This window comes from Mauremys reevesii, linkage group 10, assembly GCF_016161935.1.
Source record: "Mauremys reevesii isolate NIE-2019 linkage group 10, ASM1616193v1, whole genome shotgun sequence".
Taxonomy (NCBI): domain Eukaryota; kingdom Metazoa; phylum Chordata; order Testudines; family Geoemydidae; genus Mauremys; species Mauremys reevesii.
In genome coordinates this window covers 32,763,055-32,787,397 of record NC_052632.1, presented here as the reverse complement: position 1 = coordinate 32,787,397, position 24,343 = coordinate 32,763,055, and the positions used below count along the sequence as shown (strand labels likewise).

The 24,343-nt window shown below is 41.5% G+C and overlaps 1 protein-coding gene across 19 annotated transcripts; it reads right to left on the bottom strand.

The window, feature by feature from the left end:
- Positions 1–429: 429 nt before the first annotated feature.
- TPM1 (tropomyosin 1) lies at positions 430–22,818 on the bottom strand. Of its 19 annotated transcripts, none has more exons than XM_039490358.1 (10): positions 22,540–22,810; positions 21,832–21,957; positions 21,512–21,637; positions 13,208–13,341; positions 11,712–11,829; positions 10,905–10,975; positions 9,994–10,069; positions 9,420–9,482; positions 9,060–9,129; positions 430–1,017 (listed from the first exon to the last, which is right to left on the bottom strand). In XM_039490358.1, exons 1-10 carry the CDS (start codon positions 22,651–22,653, stop codon positions 935–937), a joined length of 981 nt encoding a protein of 326 aa, XP_039346292.1. In that variant the 5' UTR covers positions 22,654–22,810; the 3' UTR covers positions 430–934. The 19 variants fall into 19 exon arrangements, with proteins under 19 accessions (XP_039346292.1, XP_039346286.1, XP_039346284.1 ...); XM_039490349.1 differs by lacking the exons at positions 430–1,017; positions 21,512–21,637 and adding exons at positions 4,570–6,013; positions 7,649–7,727 and having other exon boundaries at positions 22,540–22,814; XM_039490346.1 differs by lacking the exons at positions 430–1,017; positions 9,994–10,069; positions 21,832–21,957 and adding exons at positions 4,570–6,013; positions 7,649–7,727; positions 10,565–10,640 and having other exon boundaries at positions 22,540–22,805.
- Positions 22,819–24,343: the final 1,525 nt, after the last annotated feature.

The window sequence follows — 24,343 nt, the reverse complement described above, 5'->3', positions numbered from 1 at the left end:
AGCCAGCTTGTCAATATATTTTATCCCGATGAGCCATAGCCATGCATATTCATGATTTACATAGACAAAAAGCTGAAAAGATTAAAAATATAAATCACAGGACAGCAAAATTTTAAAAAATGTCCTAAAATGTGCGTTTTATTTCATATCATTATACAATGTTTACATACAGGTATACTTTTAAAACTGCTCAATATGTGCGTAAAATAACGTGAGGCAAATACCAATTTATAAATTCCCCCCAATTCCACACAAATAAAATACATTTTAAAACAATCTCCCAAATTTATGTTTTCTCCGGAATTTACTTAATCTTTCATTTCAACATGAAAAATACAATGGAATGGATACTCAAGTTGAAATGCTGACCTACACATTTGTAATGAGCTGCAAGTATACAAGCGAAAAACCAAAAAGTCTTAAATATTGTTTGTGGCTTACAAATCCTTGGTTTTATTGAATTAGCACAGCTCAATAAAACTCAGATAAAATAAATTACCATGCTGGACTAACTTCTGAATTGTACAATATCAAACAAAAGACCACAGCTGTACCTTTTGTTCAAAGTAGCACCAGTCCACACCTGATTTGTCTCTCCAACATTAACTGTCCTGTTAAATATATAGCTGGCACTTGAGGTGGTATTCTTTCTGACACATCAAAGATGCCTGGACAGACTAAGCATACTGGTGTTGCTGAACTCTCTACAAAGTGTAGGCAACATTATATCGGGAAATGGCACATTGAAACCATAATAGAATAGTTCAACCTGCATATGGCTTGCCCATTTTGGTGTTTCCCTGACCCCTGCCTAGTATTTAGCAGATCTTCCTGTGACTGTGGTGAAACTAAAATAAAAACATGTTTAAGGGGTTTCATGGCAAGCAGGTGTAAAAACAAAGAAATATATATGTGGTTGCAGCTAAGGAGGTTTTCACATGTTGTTTAACTCCAGTAAAGTTTGATCCAGCATCTGATGCATACTAAGGTTTTCTTCTTTGGCATGGGCCACTTTCTCTGTTATGGGATTAGAAAATCAAAATGTGAATAGCAGCTCTTTGGACACACAAATTTTCTTTACATGAAGGCATGCAATCATCACTTATAATGGAGGGGTTTATTATGATAAGTAGTGTACATGCTCATAAATACCAATGTTCCCAGCCAAGACAACTAGGGAATGGTCCAAACTAACAACATGAACTGCAAGTGATGCAAGTTTTGAACTGTTCTGTTAAAAACAACACACTGCCAAAAATAGACTAGATTTTTGTAAGTTCCAGATGCCATGTGCTGTGGAAATGGGGAGTTTTAAACTTTTTTTAATGAACAGGGTAACAATAAATGACAGAATTCGTTAATCTGTATTCTAGGCAGTTCCACACTTTTGAAGTCACATTATAATTCAGAACTTGCAGAGAATGAGAACAAAAGAACCAAAAACTGAAATTAACAAGTTATATCAGCTGTTAAATAAACTAACAGCAGTTTTATTGGCAGTTAGTAGTTTTATGTTGCATGCACACTCCCCCCCCCGAGAACAGTCATTTAACACTCTTACATGATACAGTATGTGAGCACAATGTTCTGGAGCTACATGCTACCAGAAGCCAGTAAAACTGACTTTATTCTAATGCAAGCGTACCTCTAAACTGACCAGGTATTTCCAAAAGGGGTTCCTATTTCAGGAAGCTTTTATTCAAATACAAGCCAATTTTATTGTAATTCAAAACAGTGCATTACATTTCCAGATACAAAATAGCTGGGAATATGTTTTATTTTGGTTTTGAAACCTGAATCTTGGCTAATATTCTTCCCCTAGTTACCAGTAAAATTCCAATTTGTGACATCAGCTAAAAAGGATTATGATCTCTCTACAAAGAGGGGGGTTCGTTTTTAAAATATCATCAGCTACTTACTGTAACTGGTATTGAAGTGGAAAGAAACTATTGCACAGGCAAAGGAAGAATTTGTGGCTGCTCCAAGATACTATGGGAGCCTTATCAGAAGTGTTACTTCTTCCACTTGCACTTCTTTCCCAAAGAGTGAATTGAGAATTTCATCCATTAATTTACAGCAGTTACAATATCTTGGAAATCAATTTATAGGTTTCTTGCATATTTCTACCTTGACTCATTCATTCCTGAGGAACTTCAGAGTAAGTTTGTTTAGACACAACTAAGTTTATTCACACTAAAGCTTAATCCTCATTCAATGCCAACTTTAGTTCATTAGTTAGGCGACTGTTTTGCTCAAGTTGCTGGTAGAGTTGGTCTGTACAGTCAGCAAGCAGGTTAGAAGAAAAAGAGAGGCAGAATGAACAAAGATTAGACAGAGAAACAGGAGAGCAAGAGTTAATAAAGAAACTAGTCACACCACAGACAGTTCAGTAACTAGTTACACATTGAGAGAAATTCTTTACCTTAGGAATCTCTTTATATTCTAGTTCTCTGATGACTAAATACCTACTCCAAAGCTCAAGAAACAGTTTACAATCTATAAAGGATTTCTCTAAGACCCCTTTTGTGGAGTAGGCTTGTAAGTCAGGAAAACAGGAAGAAAAATGGGACCATTGCTACAGTATTCTCAGTGAAGCCACATGGAACAAACTTCCTAGCTTAAATTCACATACATGAGCAATGTACATAGGGTTTACTTGTTTTATGAATGCCATGACTCCTTACAAATGGAGAAGAGATGGCAGAATCGTATTCAATACTAGCTGACTAAAAGCAATAGTATAATCAGCCCTTACTGCAGCAGAAATGCATTCGTCAACAGCATACTATTTCTTGGCTCAATTCAAGTCACACTGAAATCAATGGAGCTTTTCTACTGAGTCTCCCATTGCAGTTTTACCATTAAGTTCAACAGGAATTTGCTCAAGCCCCACATACTTCACTGCATGTTCCCTTTATTGCGCAATTTGGTAGCTGAAATGGTACTTTAGGAAAAGAAAGTGTATTTCTCGGCTATTGAAATAGGGAGATTTTGAGGCCTTTAAACTGGAATAAAAAAAACCTCACAAATGCCCCTTTGACAGCTTTCACAAAAGACACCTTTCGTGTTATAGGTGAAATGATAGCATGCAAATTCACGGGTGAATGTGTTGCTTGAGTACGGCAAACTAGTAAAGGACCATTAACAGAGTTGATTTTCAAGTCTGGAGAAAACATCCACAGCTACAGGTTTCTGAACATCCTTACTCCGCAACTTATTCAACTGTGGGGAAACCATCCATTTTGCTTCTTTTACCTTTCTTGATAGCTGCAACAGCAGTGCTTTCCCCCTAGAAGATAGGTGTCTAGCACCTCACAAAGATGGCAAGACCTTGCAATGAATTAGTTTGTAGGACGCACTTGTGTAATCAGAGGCAATCACCAATTGCTCCTCCTGAGAACCCAGGCTCCACTCACCAGGAGAGTAAGATCAGAGGATATACCAGAACACCACTACCAGACTGCCTCAATTTCCTTCTTTTACTTTTTCTATTCCCATTCAACGGTTTATATTAACATACACTTGGAAACTGTATCCAAACCTAGATGTAGCTAAGCTTCCATTTTGAATGCCAAAATGTATTTAGTGGTTATACAAACAATACTGTGTTACAATTTGAATGAAAATCTGAATGTTTACCTGCATCAGTCAAAACTACAGTTATATAAATCATTGAAGTAAGGATTCCCAATCTTTCTGTGTGCCCAAACTGAGACTAGTCCTAAAATAACTAGCCACACTTGGAAATGTTGATCTTGTGCTTAATTCACTAACTTTTAAATTTATACAAAAAAAAGGGAAAAAGCCAAATAGGGCCTTTTAACCTTGATAACTAGTAGATTTAAATTAGAAAAAGAAAAGAAAGAAAAACCACTGGCAAGGCCATAGTCAAGTTTAAAAATAAGTATGTTTATAATCTGGACAATCTTCACAATCATAGCAACTATCTGGTTAGACTCTACTGAAGTTACAATAAATAAATAAACCCATTGTGTTCCCTCCAGCTGGTTCCAGAGCTTTTTCTAATAAGCAGTAACGTGGGTGAACAAACAGATATACTGAGCTGACAAGATCGCATGAGATGAAGGTATTAAAGAAAAGGGGAAGAGGTAATTTCCAATTCTATTCAAAAAATGAGGGGAGTGAGGAGTAATTACAAAATGTGAAGAAACAGCAGGGAGGGATGAAGGAAGTATTTTCAAGCCTCATGGAGAATTGCAACTAATGGCAGGTTTTAAAAATATAAATGAAAAAGCTCTACACAAGGTTACTTGATGGGTATCTTTTAAATTGGACTGAGACATAGCCAAATTAAAAAGCTTTCAAAGTGGTAGCCATGTTATAGTCTGTATCAGCAAAACCAACGAGGAGTCCTTGTGGCCCCTTAGAGACTAACAAATTTATTTGTGCATAAGCTTTTGTGGGCTAGAACCTACTTCATCAAATGCATGAAGTGATGAAGTGGGTTCTAGCCCACGAAAGCTCATGCCCAAATAAATTTGTTAGTCTCCAAGGTGCCACAAGGACTCCTCATTGTTTTTCCAAATTAAAAAGTTACTGTTCTACAACTTTAAAATGGAGCACCCTCAAATTCAAGCTCAAGTACATTGGCCAGAGCTTATTAACATTTTGAGCATTAGAACTTTAGCAACAAAATAAAATGAAAGGAATAATTAGTAGTCAGTTCAGTTTAAATTGATATTCACTTTAATGTAAAGCTGTTTAAAAAAGGACTTTTTCCATTGTGAAGTAAATTAAGGTAAAATAGTTACAATGAACATAAGTCCTCCTGAAGCAGCATTAAGGCTTAGTTGTACATTACAGTAGGAGAGCAAGAAACGTCAATATTTAGTGTTTTGTATTTAAAAGGAACACTGTCAGGTCAATCTGAACCCATCATTTAGGTTTTGTCAGACAAAATTTTACAAAACCTGAGATCAATGGAAAGAATTTAATTATACATGACAATGACATTTTTTTTTGTTCAGATTTAAAAACATTCCCCTGAAGTCTCTGCAACTGGAACTTGCAGCTTTGTGCTAGCACAGTCTGTGAAATTGACTAAGAATGAAAGTGAAACTATTGTATTTTCATGTCCCCAGTGAAATGTAAAAAGTAAACTTACAGTACCTATGGTGATAGATAAATCAATTTTTAAAATTCCATAACCCACATTGTTAATGAACACAGATAAGGACATTTAGTTATCTTATTTTGGAAAGAAAAAAAAACACAAACATAGGATTTTTCACCTGATGCTAAAGTTCTTTTACTAGAAGTTAAACAACAAACTTATATAATGCAGGAAGTCTTCCACATCAAGACTTCAATGTAGTAGGAAATTTTGGACTCTCTAGAAAAACACAACTGTCAAGCACTTAAGGACCAAACTGTACTCTCAGCTATGTTCCCACGACCGAATGACCCTAGTGGGAGCTGTGTCCTTGCAGATTTTGGCTTAACAATCATACTAAAAAACCACTAAACTAAGTCATATCATCTGAATTTTAATTTGAGAGAAAATGAGGATTGCGTTACAAAAGCGACCAATTTAAGATAGCCAAGAGTAGCATTATTATGCCACAGACTGGTATTTTTCATTTTTAAATTCTGCATTGTTTGATATTCTGGCAAGATGTTTGCTGGGGTCAGTGAGGAGGGGGAGGAAGGAGCAGCAGAAAAAGAAAAGAAAAGAAAAAATAAATCCTTAATGGCAAAAAAAGCAGATTTTTAATTTGATTAATAGTTGAAATGATAATTTAAATAAATAAAAGGCAAAGGAATAGCAAAAGGGATACATCTTACACAGTGGGATGTTTATTTTACATTGAAAGAAGTAGAGTTTCTGTACAATAGAAGGCACGAAGAGAGCAATGTCCTGAGTCAGGATGCTAAATGCAAAGAATAAGCTGGAGGACAGGACAATGAACCCGTGAAACATCCAAGAGCTTGGAAAGGTGGTTTATCCAGCTTGATGAAGATATCTTTGGAGAGGTGAAGCAAAGAAATTTATCTGCATGAAGATAAAAGGTGGGAAATAAAAGTGGCATAATGGAAAGAATTCAGAAAGCAGCAGCAATAGCACATGGAAGCAAACATGCCAAGATGAATACTAGTGAAATATCACACCACACCTCCTTTTGGAACGCTATAGCAATGCCTCCGTTTAAATATCTATAGAGAAATGTATTTATAGCTGAGAGTCAATTCCTGATTATTGTTCCATTTGTTAAACTCCACTTACAAAAAAAAGTTACCTATAATTCAAAGCTAATTACAGAAATGCAGTTATAGTTATGAAATCTTCAAAGTCTATGGTGTTGTCTCAGATTTTAAGCCTACTTTCAAATTGGAAATCTCCCAAATTTAAATTATGCTACAATTGTTAGCGAGAAGATTTTGCATACAAGGCACTGCATGTTGTTCTCTGTAAATGGAGATAAAGCTGTTACAGTCCTACAAACTGTTTATAAGGATATTAGTGTGATAAATCACTGTGTGGAATTGTATTTCTGGGCTTAGAATCAAAACATACAAAACAGATAATATTAGACCACAACCAAGGAGTTCCAACACTGGGAAGTTAGGGGAAAAAATATCATAATTTGTATATTTAGGGATGCTTAAAAAAATTAAACAGGGGGAAAAAATGTAAAACCTTCACAACATGCAAAAAAAACACTTGTGGCTCTAACCAAAGGCTAAAACGTGTTGAACTCTGAAACTGAAGTGTAGAAATTGAAAGTAACATCTGCAGATAGGTGTGCTTTAGACAGAGCCACAAGTGTTCAGGGTTTTCTGATCTCAATTTCAAAAAAAATTAGTGCACATGAGAGTTATCAGTATGGGGAGGGGAGAGAGAATGTAAAGGTTTCTGCATAGCTGACTTCTGTTCAATGTCTTCAAAGCACGCAAGAAAATTCAGTCTGCTTGAACAACACTATACCAACCAAACAAGATATTGGTCGGCCAGACCCTATGTATCTTGCAATTTTACCACTTTTTCATTTTTTCTGCTCAAAGTAAAAACTTCTGCCTTTTTACTCAAGCCAATACTCTATATTTCCACCGCTTTTTCTCTCAAACTACTTTCTTTCAAATATGGGAAGGTTTATTTTTCAAATGCTCTTCACAGAAATAACCCACATCCCAACAGCTGTCACTTCTATTTTTAAAAATGGCCTTAAAGAGGTAATCACTATGATAAAATGAAAAACATTCTCTGTAGAAAGTACTCTCTGTATGGCATATAAGGAGACTCTTATCTTTTGGCAACTTCAAAATGATGAGCACTGTAGAAATTCTTGAACAGAAGTGAACTCAGAAGTGGAAAGTAAAAGAACAACCAAAGGGAAACGAGCCAGATAACTGCAAGTGAAAGCAAGGTCATGGATACAAAACAAATGGGTAAAAGTGAGTTGATTAAGCCAGCCTTGCAAAATTGTCAGAAAATTTACCAGGCCAGGCACAATACTTGTCCACCCTTTAGCATGATGAAGAAAATACTAACGATGCTTTAACACCCAATCACACCCATTCAACATATTCCTCCCCCTAAAGAGTGAGCAAGTATAATTTTGCAAGGCTGCAACTAAACAATCATGAGGGTAGAGAAGCAGGTGCAGGCACAGGTTGAGAGGACATTTACATGGAAGTCATATCATTGAGAGCGTGGTCCAGCTCCTCGCTGATTGCTTTGTACTTCAGTTTCTGAGAATATAACTCATCTAATATTCACCAGGGAAGGCAGAGGTGAAAGGAAATGGAGAATGATCAGGTGATGGAAGGTGAAGGTGGTGGCATGGGACACCATCCGGAAACAGCATCAAAAAAGGGGAACAGTGCACAGAAGTAAGTGGTGTGGCAGGCAGAGAACAAAACAAACAATATATAAATAAGGAAGTAATACAAATGGTGAACAGCTTTATGTGAAAAGTCAATTAAAATTACTGCATCTTCAGTAAGCCAAGCTGAGATATAGATAAAGCTGAAGAAAATAAAGTGTGCAACGAAAAAATAATTCCCATTTCCCTAAACTGTATTTAACTTGCATTATACAAGTTATCAAGGTACATGCAATGAGCTACAAGCCAGCAGCAGAGAGAACAGGCTTGAAAATGGTGCTTAGGGAGAACCAGGTATCTCACTTCTGCCTTCAAAAGATGTTTTGGGTTTTGTATGATGTCATACCCTCAGGCTTTTCCAGAGGGTTAGTTCTTCCCAAGAATCTTATTTTTCTCTTTCTTTCTTTCTCTTTTTTTTTTAATAACTGAGAAAGTGACCATAAATTCTCTGCAGCTGGCTGGCTCTTTTATAACCTTTAAAGACCTCTTGCACAAGTCAGCTTCCTATATCAAGCAATTAAGCTTCTTAACAATACTGAAAAAGTTAAAACAATTTTACGAGTAAATCTCATATAGCTTAACCTTTAATTACAAAGCACTATTGAATTCTATTCTCAAGATAAAAGAGAATTCTATTCTCTTTACTGCGATTCTGATAGATTTATTGGACCCTAAAAGCAAACTTTGTGAGGTTAAATAGGCTGTGCTCCTGAATGTGTATACAATCCATTAACTTCACTGAAAATAGCAGCTGTTTTATGTCGTGAAATAGTTGCCCTGACCTGCACTTATCTCAGTCATAAATGAAATTAACTCAATATTCCTAATTATAACAACATACTACTCGTTGCTGATATTGTAAAGTAATTAAACTAGCATATTAACAACATTTGCCATCTGATCATTTTCCTTATCTGAATATCCAAGTAGAAGAGTTTAAAGCAAAAAGTCTTAGAATATCAAAGAACAAGAAACAGGCAAGAGCAAAACACTGTCCAGCGAAAAAGTTTAATTGAGTAATAAATTTGGACTGGAAAACACTTCATTAATGTAGGGTCTTATCCTGCCCATTTTAGTTATGTGAGTAGTCCCACTTATTTGCATGGGACTAGTCAATGGAATAAAGATTTGTAGGATTGGGCACTAGATGAAGCCCATGGGTGAATATCAGCTTTCTATTCCGCAGGAAGTGTGAAAAATAAAGCACAATCGTACCTTCTAAGTCGTCGATGCTCTTCTCCAGCTTGGTTACTGACCTCTCAGCAAATTCAGCACGGGTCTCAGCCTGGAGTTAAAAAAACACACAAGGTCAAAAACTATACAAATGACTGTAGGAAACTTTCATGATATTTACAAATACAAAGGCAACAACGAGTATGAGAAAAAAAATTCTGTTCAATGACAGAATAATAGGAAATAGGTGTAAAATCACAATCATCCTCCAATATTGTCTAATGTGCTATAGCTTTGATGCTGGCACCTAACATTATGCTATTTTCCACACTGACACGTTAATTTCACATCAGTCAGAGCAGTATCATAAAATCCATTAATACAGGATTATTCTAATTTTACCTCCTTCAATTTGTCAGTCAGGATCTTAATCTCCTCTTCATATTTGTCTTCCTTCTGTGAGTACTGTAATTAGAAAGAGCATCAGATGTCAGACAAAATATTTTCTAATGAAAATACAACATATATGACAATCTTACACTGTAATGATAACCATATACTGTACTAGTTCTAGGTATGGAAGTACTTTAATTTATCTTTCAAGACATAACGGTCTTGCTCTCATTTATTAAAAGGGCCACATTTTGCCCAAGTTGCAGAGTGGTAACTCAGGGCAGCATTTGGTACTATAATTTTAAGGTAGGAGGACAAGTTGGAAAAAGTAAGTATCTTAGCGCACAAATTGCATTTTATAGCTATAAATATAAAGTTTTAAGTAACACTGATGGATAATTAATGTTATGCATATTTTGATTACGTACTTGAATTAATGTCAGATTTCTGGCAATGGCCTGATAGTATCTAAGTAACAAATCTAAATATTTCCATTTACCAAAAGCCTTATTGAAATACAGTGTAAACATTTAAGGACAATGCATAAAAATCCAGGCCACTGGGGTTTAAGGCTCTAGCCTACCTTCTCAGCCTGAGCCTCCAGCGACTTCAGGTTGTTGGTCACAGTTTTCAACTCCTCTTCAAGCTCAGCACATTTGCTATTATTTTGGAACAGAGGCAGGAAAGGGGGCAGGTGGGAGATCAGTCAAGCAAAAGAAATAGGAAAAAAAGGGGGGAGAAAGATTGAGAAAAATGAAAACTGAATTACAGAGCAAAAGAACGGCCTAAAAAGCAGCTGAATCCATCACAACTTGAAAGCAATTCATTACAATGCCAGAATTCTCTTTAAAAAACAAAAACAAACCCTATTACAAACAAGTTACCTATAGCACCAGGCTTACTTGGAAGTACTGACAGACCCTTTAAATATGAGATAGTTCAGCTTCTTTTTGGCTGCCAAAAGATCAGTTGTAAAGGTTAAATAAATAAAATAAAATTAAAAAGACCAAAGAAAGCCACCAAAGCAAGATGCAAAGAGAGTAGAGAGTGCAGTGAAGGTTCATTCATCATTACTGAGTGAACTAACAGCTATGAAAGCTCATCAAAGACTTGGGTTGCAGTTAAACCTGAAAACTGTATATTAGTATCAGTACCTTATCCTCTGCAGCCATTAATGCTTTCAAGGTTTGATCCATTATTCTTAATTGTTCTTCCAGCTGTCGGACTTGGCTGTTAGTGAACACATGAAATGCACAAAAGCCATTCACAAAATCAGTGTGCAGGTAGGGCATGCAGTGACAAAAAACACACGCACACACATACATCTACACACACGTTTACTTTGGTGTTTAACATTTATCTCAATCGTTACAGTAAATGAGCAAAACATAGCTTTGAGCTGAACACAAAGAAGTGTACTGCCAATATCTCATGCAAATATAGTCACTGTCTCGCAGCATCTCACACACCTCTCTGGGAAGTCACAGCACTTACCCTTCTGACAGTTCAGCACGTTCCTCAGCACGCTCCAGATCGCTCTCAATGATCACCAGCTTACGAGCCACCTAGAGTAAGGCAAATAAAAAAAAACACCCCACACATGACTGCACACTATATGCTAGTGCAGCCAAAGCCTTGGATAATATCTCTCACTGTAATGGTCTACGTACAGGGACAACACACTTCTCCCAGAATTATTGATTCAAGGAAATCTCCTGCCTGCACTAGACCCTGGTTACTCATATGGGCCTGACTGCATCACCTGACCAGGATTTTCATGTCCCCTAACTCCCATTCACCAACATGACAGATTAAAAATAAGTTTTTCTTTTTATAGCCTCTCTGAAGACAGCAGTGATCCTTCTCTCAGTCATTTTGTAGCAATCATAGCGACGCACCAGCATCTTGGTATGTGAGGTGATGATATCACATACTAGAATGATGGACAGGCCAACATGCATTTCATCTTGTCTGTGCTATTATTGTCCATTTTTGTCTGCCATTTTATCAAATATGGTTCTGTGCAGTGGGCTACTCTCTGCTAAGAAATGAGCACAGATCTCCACTCATACTGTGCAGTGGAATCTGAGTGTGGATCAGGTCTCCAGCAGACAAGTCACAGTTTTGTCTCTTGAGGCACTCAGGAGCCTATTTCTCATATCAATTCTTTGTGGGAACAATGCTGCTCTCTTATCGACAGGAATGCTTGTGACCTCTTGTACTTCTAAGGCAAACAAAAGAGAAAAACTGTAGTCAAAGCCTCTAAGGCCTCAGCTCTGTGATTTGCACTCCGGAACTGACCTCTTCATACTTGCGGTCAGCCTCCTCAGCAATGTGCTTGGCCTCTTTAAGCTGGATCTCCTGGATTTCCATTTTCTCCTCATCCTTCTGGGCTCTGTTCTCAATGACCTTCATTCCTCTGAAAGTCAGGAAAAACAGGAAATACTAAGCTTAGTGCTTCCTAGTTTATCTCCAATCCCTACACCATTTGGAGTGCATCTTTCTATGACAGCAGACTTAGATGGATGCAGCATGTCAGAGAGGTCGTTTTATTTTACAGACTGTGAGGCAAAACTTCTCTGGTCTAGTCCTGACTCCCTGCGTGCTTCCATGTAGGAAGCCGAAAAGAAACTGGTGGTATCTGAATTAAACAAGAGTGGTTCGTTATGCTGCTTGCACAACTCAGCATTGCATGAAAGTTTGCAATCAGCAGCCTGACCACATTTTTCTTCAATTCAGTGAAAGTGCTCCCTCACCCAAAGGTGCATGATAAAAGGGACTTGCTTCTGATGTCCTAAGAAAGTGACTAAAGACAATATGTAGCTTAAACCTCAACTCTCTGGCACTTCATGTTCAAATCCCTGCTGGGTATTTTTCTGAGGTAGATAAATAGAGTTTGTTGTGATCTGCTGTATCTGGACCTTAGGACCTAATATCCTTTCTGATCCGCACAAACAAAACATTTAGCATTTTTTCAAGAGCCAGGATTTGCCCGTTTGCTAGACCAAAATTCCCTTCCCCAACTGTTGTGCAATGTGCTGTGTGTCTGTCAAATGCTTCCCACCTCAAAAGGTGGCTGCATAATGAATAATGGTGTAAAGTGAGTCTCGAAAATGTTTAGCGACCTTTCCAGACAAAAGGCACTATTATGGGTATTAAATATAATTTTACAAGTCTACAGGTGGGATTTTCAAAAGCACTTAGTCCTTGGGCTCCTAACTCACTTAAGTGTTTTTGAAAACCCTAACTCAAATCCCTATCTGGACCGACTGTTTCTCTCCCCTTCCTTGGCCATGAAAGCACACAAAACTGCATTAATGCACAAACCATATGAACAGGCAGAGTAGCAGTCTCTTCAAAGGCTTGCTTGTCTCTGGGTGGGCTTTTCAGTTGGATGCTCAGGAGAGATGCAGTCTACAGTTTCCCATCAGGAGACTGAGTGTGCACTACCACCACAGAACTCCTGGCCTTGGGGTTGGATTAACCTGGTTCTCCCAAGAGGTAGCACAACACATCAAACGCCAAAGCACCAAGCCTAATGGTCACAGGATATCTGTAAAGAGTTATCTCAAAACGTGACATAAACAAGGACTAAAGCCTGCACGTTCAACACGTCCCTCCAGACACATTTTAACTGACTGAAGTCAACTCATGTAAAGGCACAGAAGATTACATCCAATCACAAGATATAGAAAGGTGGTTAATTTATTTTTATCCACTCCTCATCTGGACAATACTTGGCTTGTCATAAAGATAGCTTGCTGCTCAAATGAGAACATGAATTAGGCCATACCCACCTTTCACTCTCATCTGCTGCCTTCTCAGCCTCCTCCAGCTTCTGCAGAGCAGTTGCCAAACGCTCCTGAGCACGATCCAACTCTTCCTCAACCAGCTGGATACGTCTGTTCAGAGAAGCTACATCGCTCTCAGCCTAATTAGAAGCAGTAAAGAAAATAAATCCATAGTACAACCTAAGAGTCTTCTTTTATAAAGAACCATTTAGATGGTTTTAGAACAACAGTTGGGAGAATGTAGTAAAAGAGAACACTAGTCTAACTGGTTAAGTGGCCAGATATTTTTTATATCTCTACAGATGTGCATGCACACATTCACTTGTGTTCTCTCTCTCTCTCTCTCCTACTCCTTCATTAAATTGTGTAGTTATCTCATAATGGAGGACAACTGATCGATCTTTCACCTTATATGAAATACCTAAATACTGTACCATGTGCCCTAAGAAACACAAGTGTTCTGTGAGTAATGTTTATTTTTTGGTTACTAGATATTTAGCTTGCATGTATCCTCAGATTACAGAGATGAGAATCTTTACTTAAACATTAAACAATGTCAAAATTACGTTTTGCCCATTTTACCCGGAACAACATATCATAGGAATATAAAGGGTTTTAAATCCTCTATCTTGAATCTGTATGTGGGAACTTGCCCTTATTTTAAGAACAGAAGTTCTATGAATATTTCCTTGATCTTAAGAAAGGTAGGAAGCAGCAACTCTATGACAAGGCATAGAGGAAACACCCAAAATTACAATACATGGGTGATGGTATTTGCAAATATCCAGCTCACAAAGAGTGAACAGAACATTAAAAAAAAACCCAAAAAAGAAAACACGGAGTGCTGGATACTAACGAGTTTTGTTCACGGGAAGGGATACAAGGCTGAAAAACAAGAGTCTAGCCTATGTCAGTTTAACACAGGAATCCTGGCCTCACCAACTCTCACGACACATTTGGTTACATATTTTCATAATGTTATCTGCATATCACCCTCTGCTTTGCTTTACTTGCATTAGATATTTGCTTAATCTTCTGTGTAACATTTACACCAAGACTATGTGGCTCTTATCTTTACAAGCTTTCACTTCTGACATTTTCCAAGCTACACTTGTTCTAGTCACAGAGTAAGTACTGTGACAGCATTTTGTAAACAACTCCCTTATTAAGCCTCTCTGTTTCTTTCCAAAGGATATGAAGGGCAGTAGTGTTTAGAATAAAGGGTCACTATTTTAAAAGGAACATTACTTCCAGGAATACAAATGACTTTTAATGTACTGAAAACTATTTCAACATTTATTAACTTTGCTCTAACAAAGAAGTGTGATTATGGTGCCTGCCATTGCATCTAATTGAAACTATACATTTATTTCATGGCAAAGGTACAAGTCAGTGCCTTTTTGCAATTAACGTTTTTTAGGATCCATCATTTGCAGCCATAACAACAACAATAATAATATTTGTATTCCAGTAGTGTCTAGGAACGCTTGTCAAGAACCAGGACCACATTGTACAAGGTGTAAATGAGGATAGCTTACATACTGGACAGCATCTATCCTTTGATGAACAACCACCACTAGAATGAATGAAATTATGCACACGCAACAAGGGCACAAATCGGTAATCTATTTGAAGTCAATGGGAGCATTGACAGTAGGACTGCAGGACTAGGGCCAATAAATAAATAAATAAATCCCTGTCAGTTTTACCTCCAATTTTATTCTTTCCCTAGCGACAAACTACAGAACTCAGAACTCTTATTTAAGAGCAAGAGTTTTATGAAAAGCACTTGGATATTTTAACTTGAAAAGTACATTTTTTTATGGGGGAAGGGGTTTGCAAATGTTAGTCTAAAAACACCTTGGGAAAGTGGTAATATCACAAGTTAACAATTATGTTAAAACTATTCTTAATGTGATAAGCGCATACAACATACTTAGGAAACACAGGATGATTAAAGTTCAAGTTCTTACTTCCTGTTCTACAAGCAGTAACTCACCAAGGGTTTACCAACTAGCCTTATAAGGCCTAAGTTATTCTGCTGCAGAGCAGGACTTCTGTCCTTATATGGTAAGGAAAGGAAAAAATTACTGATGACATGGAGGGGCACTCCCATGGCTAACAGATAAACACAACCTTTTGCATTGGTGCTAGAGCATTCACAATATACTGCACACTTACAGTGAGAGATGAGATGAATAATATACTGCTTTGTGTTAATTATTGTTCAGTGTAAAGAAGATTTTGTTTTCCAGCTAATCATATAACAGATTGGGGTGGAGTGCAAAATGTATTATCAAATGTGGTCACTAGCAATGTGTAAAACTGGGGGGAGGGGTAGACTGAAGAATCATTCACTTGTTCTATTTTAAGAAAACGGCAGCCAATGGTGCAAGAAAATAATCTGGTTTAGTGTTCAAAAGTGGTAAACTATGGTATCGGTTGGCTAGAGCTTTAGCTTTTTTATTGTTTGCATATCTGTACCTTGCACAAAAGAAAAAAATATCTAGCTGGTCACATGCCATACAAGTCAAGCAATCACTATGGAAAGGATCATGTAGACTGCTTGCTGCAGCAGTTCCCACTTTGGGAAGAAAAATGGAGTCAGAGTGCAGCTTCGGCATGGATGCTTATTTCATATAGCAGAGCCACATATTTAGAGGTGCCCATCACTTCTGTTTTCTCCATTTATTCACATCAGTGCTGTTATCATTTCAAAGACACTTAAAATATCATGCACATAAATTCTGGAGAATTTCCACAATCTAAATAAAATATTCCAGGAAAGGAAGAAAACCTCTAACTTCCTCTAATGACAACACTTGATAAAATAGTTAAGACCGCTCATATGGATTTGATCCAGCTTCCAGTGAAGTCTGTGGCAAAACTGCCACTGTTTTCAGTAGTGTAAGATCAGGCCCTAATAATTTAGTAGCAAAACTAGTCATATACTTAAAAGATTCCACAGTAATCAAGCTATTACCTCAACTGGGGAAATCAGGATCCTTTTACTCCAGGAATCTTATTATTGTTCTCAAGTTCTTAGAAGAGGAATCCATGTTTAAGGATATTTAATATGGGAACTATTAAATCAGCAAAACTATGACATGAACTGCCTCTAACATGAACTGCCTCTAACTGTGAAAATGGTATGTGAAGTGACCTGTGAGAATGTAAAGTACTGTTACAGATTTGAATGAGCCATCACTGTTGTCTCTGAGAAGGCCATCTGCAACCAATCAGGAAGCATTCCACTTGCTGATGGATATCAGATAACACACTTGTGCATTTACTGCCTAGACTAGAACACACACAAAATTCCAGATTATAGGGAAAGGACGCTATAACCAGTTTTTCTATTATAATGAAATAAATGAATGCTGATAAGTGATATCAAAGAACAAAGTTTTCTATACACACTGAAGACACAAACCACCTCTGTGAGGTAAATTTTTAGTATACACTTTACGTACAGAGATACTAAAAGCATTACCACAGGTCAGTGGCAAAACAAAGAATAGAACTTCCAGTAATCACTAGACAAAACTACATCCCTAGACACATACTGAGTGATGCTCTCTCCTTTTTTTGTAATTTATTTTGTATAAAAACCTGAGCAAAACAAATATTTCTGTAAAGAGTATCTTGGTTCCTACTTTTTATACCTAAGCCATTCACTGACCTTTAAACCATTTGCTGGCCTGAAAAAAGTTTGTTCACTTTAGAGAGAGGAAGGATGGTTAAGGCATTACCCTGGGCCTCAGTAGATCCAGGTTCACTTCCCTACTGTTCTTATAGACTTCCTGTGTGACCTTGGGGAAGTCATTTAGTTTCTCTGTGCCTCGGTTACCCATCTGTAGAATGGGGATAATAGCACTTCTCTATGTCATGGGGTGCTGTGAGGATAAATATGTTAAAGACTGTGAGACACTTAGATACTAGGGTAATGTGGGCCATATAGACACCTTAGACACAGAGGTTTGTATAGCATTTAGAGACATTGTTGCCAAATGCTCATAACTGTCTGCCTAAAGTTATGCCCTCAGTTCATAGTCACCTAAGTAAAAGTAACCTGATTTTCAGAAGAGCTGAGCACTTACCTCAATGGGAGCTGTAGGTACCCAGCACTTCAGAAAATCAGGCCACTTATTTAGATGCCTGTTATAAACTTAGAACCCCACTGTAAGCACCCAACTTTGAACATTTTGTTCAGCGTTCCTTAGCATGAACATTTATATTAAACAACTTAGTCTACCTAAAATATCTTCAGCATCTTTCATTTTTAAACTCAACATTTTAGACTGATAGCCACAATTATCTAGAACTTATCTGAAATCCAAATTATACTTGCTAAAAATTATATTTGTCTTGAGGTGTCTGTCTAAAGCCTGATGTTACATTCTTCAGATAAAAATGGAAATAGCATTTAAAGTAACCATTTTGTTAGAAAAACCTGTCAATGAAATCTCTAAGTCTAGGTTGTCCAGGCAAAGGAATGCAAAAAGAAATACTTCTGAAATTTCCAACCATTCCAGTCAGGTACAGACTGCTATACACCAGTGATCACAATTCTGAAGAACAGGCTATCCTCCCTGGAATTAGGAGGACCACAAACACTGGCACTGAGTTTCACAATGGGATTGAGATGATGAAGCCTCATTAGGCCACTGAGCAGAACACAGCCCACAGCAAAGGGCCAGCTACACCTTTGCCAGTGTAAAAACTATGTTAAGGGGTGTATGTGCCCTTGCCTAGCCCTAAAAGCTGCACACAACTGAATGAGAAGGTGGGGGAAGGGGGACCAGGGGACAGCCTCCGGGTATACGTTACTGTGGTCTCTCCCACCATCTCTGAGATTGGTCTCCAGGATACCGTTGTTCTGCTGCGGATCTAAGCCCAGCCCAGCCCTTCCCTTCCCCGACAGACACGCTCCCACCCCAGCCCCTGCAGAGACCACATGCACGGAGAGAGAAGAAACCTGCCCTGCAACCAGCTCTTCCCTGCCCCCAGCCCGAGGAGGGGCAGGCGGGGATCTCCCTGGGGGTGCAGGGCAGAGGGGATGGGGCGCGCAGACAGCCCTGGAGAGGAGCGGAAAGGGCCGGGCCGCCGGCCCCACCGAGAAGGCAGGAGCTGCCCTGGGAGGCGCTAGCCCGGGTCCGGTACCTGCTCTCGCAGAGCCCGCTCCTGGTCCAGGGCCCGCTGCAGGCTGCCCGCCTGCTCCTCGGCGCTGTCCGCCTGCTGCTGCAGGCTCCGGATCTTCCTCCGCACCGCCTCCAGCGAGCTCAGCCCCGCCATGGCCCCGGCTCCGCACCGCCCGCCGCCGCCGCCGCTCCCTGCGCTGCGGCTCGGCTACACCTCGCCCCGCCTCGGCCCCGGAAGTTCCCCCGCCTCCCCCTGCGCTGCCCGGCGGCCTCCGCACAGCGCTCGGGGCTGCGGCGCGGGCTGGGCTGGGCGCCCCAGAGAGTGTGCGGGGGCAGGAGCGGGAGCCCCAGGCCGGGCTCTGCAGTGGGGGTTAGGGGGGGAGGACGGACTCAGGGACCCAGGCTGGGCTCTGCAATGAGCGGGGGTAGGACCCAGGCTGGACCCTGTACTGGGGGATGGGGTGGAGGGAGGATACAGGGACCCTTGGACTCTGCAAGGGGGGGAGGGGCATGGATCCAGGCTGGGCTCTGCAATGGGGCGTGGTGGGGAGGACCCAGGCTAGGCTCTGCAATGGGCGCGGCGGGGAGGCGGATGGAGGAAACACGGACCCAGTCTGGGCTCGGCACCGGTGGATCCAGAATGGCCTGTGCAATGGGGTGGGGGGTGGAGATGGAGAAGATCCCAGACTGACGCGGGCGGTGCGGAGGAGGGGAACCGGGCAGGTGCAATATGGCCTGTGTAGTGAGGGGAGGGCGGGGAGACGCTAGACCGGCTGCTGAGGCAGGGCCAGGGTGCAGAGCAGAGGGATTTCTGCAGGGCCGCTGTGCACGGTCCTGCTGCCTCCATTCGCGCACGGGCGCTGCAGAGCGAAGTGAGCAACTAGCCCGGCAGCGAGGGGCGGCAGCGCCACCTGCCGCCCACATTGAGACCCATCGTACCCTCTGTCCGCGGGCTGTTCCCCAAGGCGTGAGTAGCGAGAAGAGAGGACGGACGATGGCGGTGGGTGAAAAATCACCAACCAAAGTGGGTAGAAGGCCAGGAGTTCCCCACCCTCCCCCTACATCGCAGAGCAATACTGAGTAGGGACAAAGGGCCCGATTAGCTGACTGAGTCGCTCGGGAAGCTGGGCGGCATGTGCCACGTGGTGGGGTTTAAGGCACAGAGGCTGGAGCCTGCCAGGGAGGCAGTGGAAAGGGTTGTAAATCTCAGAGCACGGCACAGGGGGGTGTTACCGCCAAGGGAGGGTGGGTTGGTGGCTCTCAGGAAGTGGTTTAAAGTGGCGAGTCATTTGATTTTCCTAACCCCCTCATGTGAGCCCACCCCAAGGAGCTCTCCCCCTCCCCTTCCTGTGACAGATCTCTCAAAGCTTGGACCGATGTGCAGGAGGAGGAAGAATACTCTGAATAAACGATTTGTGCCCCAAAGATACTCTACATATCTGCTTCCCCGCAACACCTTATCACAACAGGAGATATTGCATACACCGGGAAACACAGTATTGCAGAGCAGCTTTTAAATCTCTGCCTTTGTCTAGAAGAGAAAACAAGCGAGGTCACCCTAGCTACCCTCTGCTTGGGCGGTTATTGCAAATAAAACTGCTTTCTCCACACCAATTCCAAAATGGTGTTTTCCTTCCAAGTAAAGGGAAATGGCATCATGACTGCACTGTAGACGTCTCTCTTTTCATGAAAGCAATCTAGTAACATTTCTCTCCCCTCTCCTGCCTTCTTCTTTAGGCAAGCTATTCCCAAATAGTTTGCATATTTTTCCTTATAAGGAATATCTCCCTGGATCTCTATGCGGCTCCTTTGAACAAGTTAAATAAACGTCCTGCCGGAGAGCTGCCTCTCATCCATTTAGCCTTATACAGAGAAAGAAGGAAAGACATCTGATCCATATTATACAAAGTCTCTCTCTCTCACACACACACTTAAAGACCCTGAGCTCTATCGGAAAATTAGAAACCATTTGCACAGTCTATACTGTGGCTGAAACATTTTTTTTAAAGTAAACAAATATATTGTCTTCTTTCACACACAATTAGATCTTTCTTGTTTACATTTCACCCTCTAAAGTATTTTCCCTGCACCTAAAATACTTTGCTTCATCATCATCTCTAAAACTCCTTCCTAATTTTATTATTTTTACAGATTCATTTTAAAAGCTGAGTTAAGGGGGAAAATACATTATCAATTTTGAAGAGTTGGCATCACCTAATCCTAGAATTCAGAGGTGAAAGTCACTAATAGGGAATTGAATCCTACAGTGATGGCCAGAGGGATCTGGATGTAAAGCTGTAGAAATGCTAAATTCTGATATACTACATGCATGAAACTATTTAATGCTTGTCAAGGGGCAAACAGGTGGGTGGGATGAGGGTTTGGGTGGGGTGCAAGCTCTCACACTATACCATATAAAGCACTGAGCTATATATAACCACCAGCTTGCTCTCCAGATCTGTATCCCACTGACTGCAGACCTAGCAAGTATCATCTTCCGGAATGATTTTCACACAGAGGTCTGTCTTATCCTTTAACAGGTGAATTATTAACCTCAAGTATCTCCAGACATTAAAATCTAGGAGATGGCCTTCAACTTAAGAACCACTGAGTTATGGTAACCTAAGCTGTAGTGCTTCAGTGAAGGCCTAGCTGATGTTAGGCCTCTTTTGTACCCCAGTAGGTAGCTGTGTATATGTTAAAAGACCCTGTACTAAGAGTAAAACAGCAATCCTTACAGTTCTTGGCCTATGGAACAATAGACACAACTAACTCACTAATAATAACATCTTTAAAATGACTGCAAACACTTTTCTCAGATAGGAGAAATGGTAATTTTTTCCTCTCTCCCCTGCCCCTTTTTAATCATCTAAATAAACACCCCACCCTTTACTTACAAGCTCTGTCTAGAGAGGTGGGTACACATGAAATGCACATGTGATGAGTGAGCAGAAATCCATGTCAGTGCCTTTCATGGTGTGTGCACCTCATGCAAGAAGGCAGCGTGGACCAGGAAACACCTGGCCCCTATAGCAAGCATGTCCCTGGGATGCAGCTGGACTGAAGCACAGGCATGTCTCCTGTGCAGAAGGCAGTAGGGTTTGGAAGGGTAGAGAGGGTGTTGTGTGTGTCTATTGGCGCGGGATGGGGGGAGGGGGCGCTAACTTACGTCCGCAGCCTTTTTCTCAGCCACTTCCAGCTTTTCCTGAGCATCTTTCAGGGACTCGGAGTATTTGTCCAGCTCATCCTCAGTGCCTTTCAGCTTCTTTTGCAGAGCCACCAACTCGTCCTCCAGCTGCGAGACGGGTGGAAAGTGGTGGGGTAGGAAAGGAAAGGGAGGCGGGGGAAGAAAGGGTGCAGCAGGCAATGTGATCGCGCAAAGGAGAAGTGTGGGTGCAGAGGGACAGAAAAAGACAGACGGACAGAGAGAGAGAGAGAAAAGGAGAGAAAGAGTTAGATTCCCTTTTGCTCTTGGCAGAAGCACGCTACCTTGGTGGCTTTCTCTTCTGCTGAGAAGAGGCTTTCCTCAGCCTTGTGTAGCTCCTCCAACACTTGGTCCCTCGTATCCTCCGTCACATGCAATTGCTTTTCCAATTGCACAATGTCCTCCTCAAACTAGGCGCACACAGAGGAAATACAATGCACAGATACATTTTTTCTGGGTATTTCCCCCTCTTCCCTTCCCCAACCTCCCAGTAAATGCAATTTAAAAAAATGCAACTCCATCCCATGAAAGGAGTGGCACACATCTGGAATGCGGCACCGCATTTGCAAGGGAACACTTCTGCTTTCAGATACTTAGCATAAAATGGGGGAGAGGAGGCTGGGGAACACATGGGCTTACTTGCATTTAGGTAAATCAAAGCAAAGATGCTAATTTCTACACTTTATTCCGGCTTTAAAGAGCATTTTAAGTCTGTCTGACCCTTTTTCCCCTTTCCCCCTCCCCAAATCCCTCGGAGGGCTCGGGTAGTTATTCAGATCTACTCCACTGGTGTGAAAATTCCGCTCTTTCGAGTTACTCGGTCTCTTTGGGCGGGGAGGGGAATCCCACTAGCAACGTCCAGCCAGCCGGTAGGAGCACGTTAAGAGCCCACACGGCCAAACTGCTGCTCCAGCCTGCGAGCTGCACGAGGACCCCGAGGGGCGCTGCCGATGCCTATGGACTCGCGCGCGGACACGCGGCGAAATGCAGACCTGCTTGCTCCTGTCCTCCGCCGCCTTCTTGTCCGCTTCGGCTTGCTCGGCTCGGTCCAGGGCGTTCTCCTTGTCGAGCTTCAGCATCTGCATCTTCTTCTTGATGGCATCCATGGTGGCGGCGGGCTAGGACTCCACACGCACGGACGGGACCCAGGCGGAGGAAGGGACGGGGCGGGCTGCGGGAGGCGGGTCTGTGCTGGGCCAAGCGCCGGGCTGCAGTGCGAGCGCCGGGCGGGCAGCACCGCGCAGATATGTACGTTCCACGGGGGCTGCCTGCATTCCTCAAGCCAGCCATCCAATACTTTTTTGGAGAGGGCTTTTCTCCCCCCCGCCCCCTGGCCTCGTCCCTACCCCCTGGCTCTCGCTCACTCCCTGCTTTTTTCCACCTCCAGCCTCTGCTCTCCCATTCGCTGCCGCCTGCCATTTGACCGTGGATATGACTATATATGGGATCCGACGGGCTAGGGAGGGAAGGCAGGCAGGGGCAGAGAGATTTGTGCCTGTGTCTGCTCTGAATATGCGGGACGGGAGGTTTGCTGCTGCCGCTGCCGGGAGCAGGCCAGAGCGGGTTGCACGGGTGATGCTGTGAGCCGGAGCTGATTGTCTGCAGGGAGCGAAGTTATGCCTGAAATGCCCATTCTGCAAAGTACTGGCGTGAGCCGAGCGCTTGGGTGATTGTTCTGCTCCGTAGCGGGGCTGCTGCGTCCCATCCCAGAGCCTCCCATAAATCCCAGCCTAAACAGCACTGGGAGCCCACCGAGCTTTCCTCCCTTCCTGGAACAACGGGTTTCTAACAGCCCACAGTGTATAGGCATTGACTGTGGCCGGTCATTCCCTGGGCTGTGGTGAAGTCTGGAGGGATGTGTGTGTGTGAGAGAGGTTGCCTCACAAATCCATTCACAATTTTCACACACAGCTTTAAGGAAACCCCAAGAGCCTTGAGGCTCAAGGATGTACAGGGCTGGTGAAACTTTCTTCGCTTTTGCCCTTTGCGCAGACAGGAAGTCATATTTTTGTAACCACAACTGGAGCCGATCATTTTCTGACTTGTTACCACATTTCTACTAGGACGGCCAGAATTGGGAATACAGCATGGGGAAAGAAGGCCTGCTAGGGGTTAACTTTCTGCATTTAAAAAATGGATTCATTTCTCCTGGCACACACTGAGATAGATTTGTAAAAATCATCAGTTTACCTGATTGGACAGAGAAATTATGTTCCTAATGGAATGTGGGCAGATTGTGAGCTCTTAGAGATAAGGGCTGTCTCTTGTTCTGTGATTGTACAGTGCCTAGCACAATCCTAACTGGGACCTCTACACACTACTGTAAGATCAATCAAGTAAAACACGCAGTATTGTCAATAGGGATTGGTTTATAAACAGGCATATCTACTTCCCACATCCCCTTCTAATAGACCGATTTTTTTTATTACAATTTTCCTATTTGTTTTCTGAGCAAGCATCACTGCAACCAAACCCCACACAAAAGGATGTCACACTCAGAAGCATTTCTCTGAGTGTCTGTAAAGTAGCTGTGACAAGGAGGAGGAGTTTGTTCACAGTGCCCCCAGAGTAGTTCACAACCTGTCGTAAAGGAGATGGACTTGCCTCACTGAAAGTAGCTGAGTTGATAAGGCTGACCAAACAACTTGTAAGCACTTCATAGAATCATAGAATATCAGGGTTGGAAGGGACCTCAGGAGATCATCTATCCAACCCCCTGCTCAAAGCAGGACAAATCCCCAGTTTGTTTGTTTTTACTCCAGTTCCCTAAATGGCCCCCCTCAAGGATTTGAACTG

Bases quoted from the DNA above. Each gene is read 5' to 3' on its own strand.
- TPM1 (XM_039490358.1), bottom strand. From the start codon at position 22,653: ATGGATGCCATCAAGAAGAAGATGCAGATGCTGAAGCTCGACAAGGAG. The intron at 13,342-21,511 runs GTAAGTTAGCGC...GCTTCTAATTAG, and splicing joins CTGAGAAAAAGGCTGCGGAC to GCTGAGAGCGATGTAGCTTC. The intron at 1,018-9,059 runs GTACGATTGTGC...ATCCCATAACAG, and splicing joins GAGCATCGACGACTTAGAAG to AGAAAGTGGCCCATGCCAAA.